General features: G+C 38.0%; 2 protein-coding genes across 14 annotated transcripts; both read left to right on the forward strand.

Moving 5' to 3' along the window:
* The first annotated feature begins 92 nt into the window (after positions 1–92).
* On the forward strand, positions 93–3,076 carry LOC135679603 (uncharacterized). 6 transcript variants are annotated; one of them, XM_065193527.1, is made up of 3 exons: positions 93–677; positions 918–1,013; positions 1,773–3,076. In XM_065193527.1, the coding sequence occupies exon 3, from the start codon at positions 1,890–1,892 to the stop codon at positions 2,694–2,696; it is 807 nt and encodes a 268-aa protein (XP_065049599.1). In that variant the 5' UTR covers positions 93–677; positions 918–1,013; positions 1,773–1,889; the 3' UTR covers positions 2,697–3,076. The 6 variants fall into 6 exon arrangements, with proteins under 6 accessions (XP_065049599.1, XP_065049601.1, XP_065049602.1 ...); XM_065193529.1 differs by having other exon boundaries at positions 1,852–3,076; XM_065193530.1 differs by having other exon boundaries at positions 1,861–3,076.
* A 983-nt stretch (positions 3,077–4,059) lies between these two features.
* Positions 4,060–8,702, forward strand: LOC103992912 (uncharacterized). 8 transcript variants are annotated; one of them, XM_009412821.3, is made up of 3 exons: positions 4,062–4,220; positions 4,287–4,558; positions 6,610–8,702. In XM_009412821.3, the coding sequence occupies exon 3, from the start codon at positions 6,670–6,672 to the stop codon at positions 8,521–8,523; it is 1,854 nt and encodes a 617-aa protein (XP_009411096.2). In that variant the 5' UTR covers positions 4,062–4,220; positions 4,287–4,558; positions 6,610–6,669; the 3' UTR covers positions 8,524–8,702. The 8 variants fall into 8 exon arrangements, with proteins under 8 accessions (XP_065049606.1, XP_009411096.2, XP_009411097.2 ...); XM_009412822.3 differs by having other exon boundaries at positions 4,294–4,558; XM_065193537.1 differs by having other exon boundaries at positions 4,069–4,192; positions 4,294–4,558.
* Positions 8,703–9,799: the final 1,097 nt, after the last annotated feature.

Here is a 9,799-nt window from a genome sequence, read left to right on the forward strand (position 1 = left end):
GTTATCGAGCAATATCCGATAACATGAGATGAAGAAAAAACATTTGTAGGGTTTTTATAGATGAATTAATGAGGTGTAGGAACAAAGTTATGATTGTTTATTATTAGTTTTAGAGATTATTCATAGCAATCTTAAAAATAAATTTTATAAATAATAATTATAAAATCTTATTATTCGGATGCTTAAATGTATGGTTGCAACTAAGATGATGAAGACACAGTTTATGATGGCTCAATTGAAAGATCTATAATGTAAAGCAAAAGAATAGACAGAAAATGCAAGAAGCAAATCCCCCGAACGCGAGATGAGGATCGCGAACTCAAAGCTCTAATTAATCACGAAGAATGCAGCAATGTGGCGAACACGATGCTCAAATCAATCGAAGAACAAGACCGAAGAAGCCGACGCGGGCACTTCTCGCCCTTTTTCCAATCACCATCAGATCTCGAATAAATGGGAGATTAGTTCGTCGATAAGGACCTTCTCGTTTGCAAGTGAAGTTGTAGGGTTAATTCAGTAATTATGTTCTCCGTTTGATCCTGAATGATGAGCCAAGGGATATCATTCGATTCTGAGGTGAGAGATGCGGGATTCGGAGCTCTTCGTCTGGCTTCTTCGATCCTTCTTCCTCCCCTCTTGCTTCTGCGTTTAACTGCATCGCGGCAATTGGCGAGCAAGTCAGTACTTCCGATCTATTATTCGTTAATTGCTTCTTTTATCGCCAAAAACAAATGCTTTTTATATCGAAATTTCGTTTTTTTATGGAGGAATTTACTCTGTTTTTTTCTATTCTTATTCAAAGATGAGATTTTTATACTGTTGATGTGGGTGTTTTGTGAAAGTTTTCGTGGATTCTACATTTTAAAGCTGAATTACATGTAGTCATCAATTCATTGGTCTCCCGTTTGGGATTGTAGGGTTAGGGTTTGTTTGCCCTTTTTCGTTTCCTTTGATGATTTCGGGATGGATGCACAAGCGGCAACAAGCCTTTGTTGGAATGTGATATGGAATTGGTATACATTTTGAGCTTTTTGTTCCTAACTTATTGTAGATTTCTCAGTTGCCGAGAGATATTTGATCATATAGTGTTGTAGCTGCTGGTATGTTAGAAAGAAAGAAAACAGTCCGATTTTGTTCCTTATAATATGGTCGGATCAGTCGATGACAGTGGCTTATTGAACGGTTCATTTCTTCATTGTAACTTTAGCTAGTATTATTCTAGCTTCATGTTGCATATTATCTAGCCTAATATGATATGCATTCATTCATTTATCTTTTTTTTTCCTTTTTCTTTGGGTGATGACACCTGAATGACCTCTTCTGGTTGTGTTGCTTCCTTGGATATCATCCACAATGCATGTCTTCTCATTCAGAATGTCTAAGGGTCTCAAGTTTCATGTCTTCTTTACCAAGTTCATTTTACCTGACATCGTTTTCATAGAATGCACATTTCATAGAATCAATTGTCAATACATAAGCTTAGAACTTTAGAAGTTACAACTAAAGGGTTATACTAGATCCTAAGTTTTGTTTGGATACATATTTGGTATTCCAGGTACTGTGGTTGCATGGTAAGTTCAAAATAGTGTCATTATCATGAATTTTTTTTTTACATTATTCATGTCCATATTTGCAAACTTAAATATCTTCCTTGACATGCAATTCTCACTAAGTTATCTGTAATATCCACACCTATATTCGGTGTGCAAGGTCCTGTGCATGAGATATAATAAGAAACAAAATACGTTTAAAATGGTCACTTCTGGTTTCAGGTTTATTTTGCCAGACATTTGGAAGTTTGAATAACATTAGATTTGGATATTTTGACTGTCTCAACTCACCACTATCCAGTAAGCACAGACGCTGTCGGATTCTACCATCATCTCACGATGTGGAGTTTTGCATCACGTGCCATTGCTGGAAAACTAGGCTCAAAGATTTTCTGTTCGAGGAGTAGCAACCCAAATCCTGATCGTTCTGATGATGAGGTTTCTTCATGCATGAGGAAGGAAGAAGGTTTGGAATGCCCAATCTGCTGGGAGTCATTTAACATTGTTGAGAATGTGCCTTACGTCTTATGGTGTGGTCACACTCTATGCAAGAGTTGTGTTATGGGGCTTCAGTGGGCTGCAGTTAAAATCCCAACCTTGCCAATCCAGCTTCCCTTCTTCATATCCTGCCCATGGTGTAATCTCTCATCTTTCCGGCTGGTCTACAATGGTAATCTCATGTTTCCCCGGAAAAACTATTTCTTGCTGTGGATGGTTGAGAGCATGAATGGTGATAGGCTGAAATCTCAGTCCTCAATCCATGGGGAACGCCGACCTGTATGGACTTCCAGTAGCAATGTGATGGGGGGAAGTCATGCTTCTTACCAGCACATCCAAAGATCTCCACACACGCATACAGAACACTCCAACTCTAGCCAATTTCATGTGCATCTTTTAGGTAACTACTTCACCACCGAGTGGATTCATGCTTCTTTCCGCAAGTCTCTGGCTTGTTTTATACAATTAACTGCCAAGTTCCCCCTTGTAATAATTTTCCTTCTCATAGTCCTTTATGCCATTCCTGCCAGTGCTATCATCTTAGCCCTTTATATCCTAATCACTGTCTTGTTTGGGTTGCCCTCCTTTTTGATGCTATACTTTGCATACCCTGGCTTGGATTGGCTTCTTAGAGAAATATTCACTTGACTGTTATTCCTCTGATCAACCCACACCACGACGACTCAATTATCGAAGGTTTATTTATCTGCTGTAGTGATTCACACAACAGTCATCTAGTGCTTGGTCATTTGCTGAATGTATTGGCTTTCAACTTCTGCTGCACCTCAGGTTAGTCTACAATGAGAAGTCTGACCTTGACAGCAAATCTATATCACAGGCAGTAGCAGCACCATCACATTGCTGGACATTTAAATTTTCTACTTCATGGTAGAGTCCCAATTCTTGTTGACTTTAATGCATGAGTCCTTTCATTATGTCACTTGATGTGCTAGTCTTCTTATATCATCTCCATTTTTGAGATATTTTGAACTTTATTTTATTAATGACATATGAGACACATTCGGTTCCTTTGTTTTCTTATTACATTTAGCGTGCTATCAATTCATGGCATTGCCTGTGTTTTGGCTTTTTAATGGCCTTCTCAGAGCTCCTTGTAACTTTAAACTTGACAATAGAAACTCTATGTGGTAATTCAATTTCTTCACATGTTATTAGTAACACTTTTGATGTAAATGGCAATATTCCTTCTATCCAACCAAGATGGCAATTGTTGGTGACTTCCTGTGGAATGTTGGTTACCATTTCTTCGGTTTTCTTCATCGATAGTTTTTGGAATGAAGCTTCAAACAGTTAGCTTGCGGGTGGAACCAATAGATCAGTCTCCGTGAATTCTGAAGTGCAAAACAAGGAGTTGGCAGTTGATTTCTGAGCAAATTGTTGTCTAATAATTTCGTAATTCTTGTAGTTTAATTTTTCTTTACCACTCAGTATTAGTTGAATTTGATTATCCAAACCTAATAATCATATATTACGTCATAAAATTGTGTTTAAGATCATCGTTCATCTAATTTCTTTACTATTACTCTCTGAACTCCTTGTGCGAGAATTCTAGCTCAGTAGCTCAGTCGCTGTTCTTGCCACTTTTTCTCTCTTAATCGGAAGACAGGAGGGAGGAAATTTAGGAAACTGGTTCTAGTCATCATCTTACAACCTAATGGTATTCGAAGATTTTGTGACAGTGCATGGAAGGAGTAATCGACATCCCTACTTCTTAGGCACCAATTCATTAAGTTGGTAGGTGAACGTCTGCAACTACTTTCCATTGCCAAATTAGATGAGATTTCACCGTCACTCATCTAAATCGGTTAAGAGATTGCTTAGATACGATGGTTTGACAAGGTTAGATACGAAGATTTGACAGGCACAACCAATTAGATCATGTCGAACAAAGGTTGCTTTGTAATCGGATCTGGATTCGTGTCGCAGACGACAAAAAGTCAACTAAATCGCTCTAAGCACACTTATCAATCAATGCAAGTCAAACAAGTGCTTTCCTAAAACATGTTCTAGCACAATCCAGAACGGGAAGAACAAATATGGAAGACTGGTCCAGCTTTGGGTTCTTACGACCTTCGGCTGCGGGTCCAATGTCGCGTTCCTGTTCCTTGAAGCTGCGTTCTGCCGTGGGTCCTGCGCTCGATCCCTTGCAGCGTAACTGATGCTCCAGTGCTGTTTTCCTTTTCCTTTTCTGCGTTATATACTCTTTTTTATTGGCAGAGAGCAGTTTGGACTGCGAAGTTTGGAATTTGGAAGTCTCATCTACGAAGATCTCCAACAGCCAAATCGGACTGTTTCATCGGTGATATCTGCTGACCGACCTGTCCTTCACGCCACGTCTCCCCCCTCTCGCTTCGCTCCTTTGGCTTCAGATGTGGTCCGTTCCTTCCACCATCCACACGCCATCTTTAAAGAACGCCTTGCCTGCTTGCACGATCTCTAAAGATCTTGTCTTCCGATGTTTGGATCCGCCTAAATCTATCGTCTTTACGGTGCGTTACAGATTTTATTTCTATTGTTATTCTCTTTTTTCAGATGAAAGGTCGATCCTTTCTTGGCGTTTCGATGCGTAAGATTTTTCTTCAAAGAGATCTTTCGGATTTTAGGTCACTTGTTTGTATTCTCCGTTGAAGATGATTTCTTTGGCTTTTAGCGAGAAGTGTGGAAAGGTGTGACCGTGATGCATGCTTAAAGTTGTCTTTTATTGAGAGGATATTGTTTTTGTTCCACTCCCATGCGTCTCGCTCTTCGGATAGCTTTTGTCCTCAGCAGCTTTCTTTGATTTGTACGGATCCTTTCCATAGTTCTTCCCTTCTCTCTCTATCTCTCTCTCTCTCTCTTCTCTCTCTCTCTCTCAGAGTTGCGAAACTGATAGGCTTATACGCTGTTCTTGCTGTTGTTTTTGTGGATTCTAGTATAGTTTGTACTTTGTTCTGATGTTAATAGCGAAGTGAGTCATGGTGTCGATGATCTCAGTGGGATTTTTTTTCCCTCTTACATCAAAAAGGGTTTCATTACAAGACAATCCACCCTACAATCGATGTTCCATTATGGACATTATGTGAGTCTTTATCGATATTCCTAAGAATTTCAATACTTGTCTCCTGTTCATCGGTATGGATTAGTGGGTTAGATGCGTTGCTTCAAGGAAGAAGGATCTAAAAAGTATACAGTATGAAAATGAAATTGCCTCCCCCCTCCTTGTTTCTCGACTCTTTCTTCCTCTTCCCTCATTTTTCTTTCTTCGGTTGGTTATATGTTTTCTACCTTACGCTTTTTAGTATTGTGATTCTTTAGTTCCTTTAATTTCCCTTCCATATTAATCTTGTTATGTATTCCAGAAACATTTTAATGTGATTTTTCCAGTCCACATATGAAAGGGATTTGTAGAACATAAAGGATGAACCTAGTCTGTACTAGTTGCCTTTCGTTTTCGAAGATTGTTTGGTTGCAAATATCATAAGTAATTGACTTTTAAAGAAGCCTACATGTTTGCACCTGTTAGTTGACACTGCTGTTGTTTTCATGATTTCCTTTCATCAGTCCCAGAGATGCAACATTGTAAAGTTATCTCTCGGAACATTTATGTTTTATGTTCAGCATCAGATACAATTTAGTATGTGAATTGATCCTTTTAATCACATTATAGACTATTTTTGGCTGCTAAATCAGTGCCATTTTGGATCTCTTACATCTTTGAAGATATTCGTTTGCACTTATCTGGTTTTAGTGACATGTTGGCTCACCCAGCTGACAATTAGTTTTAATAACATATTAAAGTATTAGCATATAGTTGTGCATATTTGTTTCTGGTTTATGACTGTCGTCTTGTTTCTATTTTCTTAAGATGGCCATCCAAAACAAGTATTTTGTGATTGAACACGATCATGTTTCTTGATGTTTTTGGGTAAAAGAGTGGAGTTTGCTAAATTTGTGAACAAATTTCAATATTGTACTTTTGTGCTTGTGTTTTTTTTTTCCCAAACTTTTACCAGGTTGAGAACAAGTTATTCGCGATATGGCATTAATCTTCATTCCATCTTAAAATAAATCATTAGGTACCATATGGAACTTATTTGTGTGTGTGTGTGTATAGTGTCTCTAGTTTGGAACATTCTGGTTCACTAGATTCATAAGCCTACTAAGAGAATGGAAATGAGTATCTGCTATTTACCTCTCTAATTGTGATTTTCTTTCCGAAAAAGAAAATGTGAATGCACCACACGATCTGCTATTTTGTCAATAAGATTCTGAAGCTTGTTGAAGTTTGTCATTTTTATGAAGTTGCTTATGTAGTTAAATGAAATGAGGTTCGCAAACTCCGTAGCACACCGTTCAGTCAGCTTGAGATTGTGCAATAGATTCTAGCATAAAAATACCAAGTAAGCATCGATCCCCATGACTCAAGTTGAACTGTGTTGTAATCTATGTATGACATGCACTTCAGTTTATGACAGTTGGTATCACGGAATTTGTCTAATGACTGCCTTTATGCCACAGAATGTTCTCTTGTATATAGTAATTTTTTTTCACACCTTTGCAGTGGCATGCATTGGTAGTTGCCGACTGGAGATCCTAGCCTCTTGTTCGTGTAACCAGAAGGATGGACAAGTATGTGATCTCAGTAAATCCAGGGATTGTTGAACCTAAAGGAGGAACGAGAAGATATTCAACTGGTGGAATGATTGTTAGAGGTTCAGTATCTCCTTCGAACGGTGATGAAAAATCTCTCCCTCATTACCTCAGAGCACCTAAAACCTCTTGTCATGATTATTGCAAGTATGGAACGAAGCATGATTTTGAAGCTAAGAATAAGGAACCAGTTCTTCATAAGTTGGGTAAAAAATCGCACCATGAGGATCCATATCAGATGAACCACTCGAATTCAGAAGGCAGAAGAAAGAGTCCTGCTATTAAGATGAAATCATCATCCCAAGTTAAACCAAAAGTCACCAAGCAGAAAGCTTTGCCACAATTGAAGGAATCCAGATTGGTGGAGGAACCAGTCAGCTTAAATTTGCAGTGTCCATCAGCGTCCCGTAAAAGCAACGCGGCTGTTGATCAGGTAACTCTTTCAAGGTCCTTGGAGAATGAGCAGATAAAAAATTCAGTAATTAATAAAAAAAGTGAACCAAAGATTTCATCTCACACAAAAGATTTGTGTCACAAGCCTAAGTTTGCTGATCAGCATCCATCTCCAGTCTATGAAAATGAAGCACATCCTATTGTAGCAAAGATTCTTAAGAAAACACCGACAAGAAGCAAAACTAAACCTGTTATGCACCAAATATTTAAGCAAAGGCCTTTGGTGCCATCCAAGGTGGTAGATACTTCTTCGAAGCCTGCAAAGCCGCTGAAGACAAATAAGACTCCACCAGCACGGCTTGAATCTCCACTGACTGCTTCACTGGGCTTAAATGATAGCAGAAATGAGGGATGCAAGGTAAGTAACAGTCAAGGAAAGATGAAGATGGTAGAAAAGAAAATATTGAAACCACAAGTGCCTTCTCTATCTGCTAAGCCTGCTGACGATGGTGTCTTGAGCTTGAAGTCTAGGACATATCGCCATCGGAAGAAGCAAACTATCATGAAGAACCAAGAAACTGGAACGGCCAAACCTGATAAAGAAAACGATGAGGAAAAAGCAATTTATGTTATTGAGGCAAAAGCAGAGAGTGTTGGCTCAGATGGCTCACAACTGATATTGCTGGATGTGGAAAATGTGAATTTTGTTGCCACGACACAGGAATCCTGGAAGCCAGAGAATGACAATCTAGATTCTGTACAGCATAATTCTCCAAAATCAAAATGTGTTGACTTGTATTTCCCGGAGCAAAAATCACCAAAGGCAGAGACTGTTGATTTGAATTGCCTTCATCAGATACTTAAAGATGATCGGTCATCCCAATCTGTGTCATCTGATAAGGAAGACACTGAAGAATCTGAGTCTTCTTGTACTGAATCAACTGGATCGGAGTCTGAAACTGAGGAAATAAAAAGCAGCAGCGACAGTAAATCTTTAATGTCTGAAATGAGGCCAAAACAACCTCCTAGTTTTGATCCCGAAGACAACCATTCCTTGCCTTACAAGTTAAGGTTCAGAAGAGGTAAGGTTATTGAGAGCCAACCAGAAAGCAATGGCCCAAGAAGGCTTACATTCCGAAGAGGGAGAGTTGTGGCCATGAATGGTAATGGTGGTCATGTCAGAAGGAAAAGCTTTCGGAGGATTGTAATTGATGATGAAGCTCTGAAGGATCCTGATCATGAAGCTCCAACCATTGTGCTGAGACATCAAGATATGCAAGAGAAGAAAGACGCCCAAGGTCTATTCAATAACGTGATCGAAGAAACTGCAAGCAAACTTGTTGAGAGCAGAAAGAGCAAGGTGAAAGCTCTGGTGGGTGCTTTTGAGACCGTGATCTCTCTCCAAGACAAGAAACCAGCATCTGGAATATGAGTCTTCAGTTGAAGGGCCTTTCTTTTTTGTTGTTTCTAATTAGCTGCTCGTCATGAAAGCGCAAAGTCTATGTTATGTTGTTGGCCATAACCAAGTGTTGAGAGCTTTCCTCGGGAAGAAAATGTATATCATAACATGGTTTCACTAATATATATATATATATATGAAGTGTGGTGACATTTATATTTGTCAACGTAAATTGGTTGAAGAGAGAGATTAGTTTTAAGAGAGAACTGTGACTGTTGCGAGAAGGATTTCATTCTCTTATCTGGTTTGCTGTCTATGGTGTTATGTACCAAATAAAAATGACCCACTTAAGTAGATGGACACATACTGATTCAAATTCAGCAAGTAGATATGTTTCATGTTGTTGACTAGTTTGTGTCAAATCTGTGAGTTAATGCATCTATTAAATACACTCATAGCTTCTTTCCTCTTTTTCCCTGTTACATTGTTTACATGTTTTAGGCCCAAATTTACGGTGCATCTTGGTGATGATGTTTGATCTTGTTGGTTCAAAGCTCAAGAGGAGCACAAGGGACTCTTGTTTGGCTCCATAATTCACTCCATGAGAGGCTATTGTTGGCTAAGTAGGAAAGGCTGAGGCATATCCAACTTGAGATGGATGCCTGAATTGCATATTCTGAAGAGGAAAACTAATTACCCAAGGGTGATTATTATTATTATTATTATTATTATTATTATTATTATATATTATATATTTTTAAAGAAGATAATCCGTGTACTAACTAATTAGTCTCATAGGCTCTAGTTTAATTTTGTATAAAGAGAAAATTGGCCTTGGCCCTTTTTTTAATTTTTCTTTCTTTTTTTGGATTCTATCTCCAAAGTAATATTCAATTTTTAAAGTAATAGATTTACTTTTATTTTTAAAAAATAAAATAGATGAATTTTGACGTAGTGTTTAAAGTGATGTGAAAAGATCATTTTATTTTTATTTTCATCGGACTCATTACTAAACCTATTATCCATATTTTTAAACGAGACTTTATGTCGGATTTCTCAAGCGAAAAAGATGAAGGGCGGAGGGGGGTTGGTTTATCTTCGCTCGTAGTCTTCGTCGTTGAATGACTCCGATGAAAAAGGATAACTAGTATGATGAAGGTATGACCATGGATTGGATAGAAGACGATAGTCGGTAAAAGTATAAGGATTATTTTATAAAAAAAAATATTATGAAAAATTTTCAAAATTGAAACACCATATAAATTTTTTTTTAAAATTAAGAACTTTTTACAGGAATTGATCCCACAAA

This window comes from Musa acuminata, chromosome BXJ1-7, assembly GCF_036884655.1.
Source record: "Musa acuminata AAA Group cultivar baxijiao chromosome BXJ1-7, Cavendish_Baxijiao_AAA, whole genome shotgun sequence".
Lineage (NCBI taxonomy): Eukaryota > Viridiplantae > Streptophyta > Magnoliopsida > Zingiberales > Musaceae > Musa > Musa acuminata.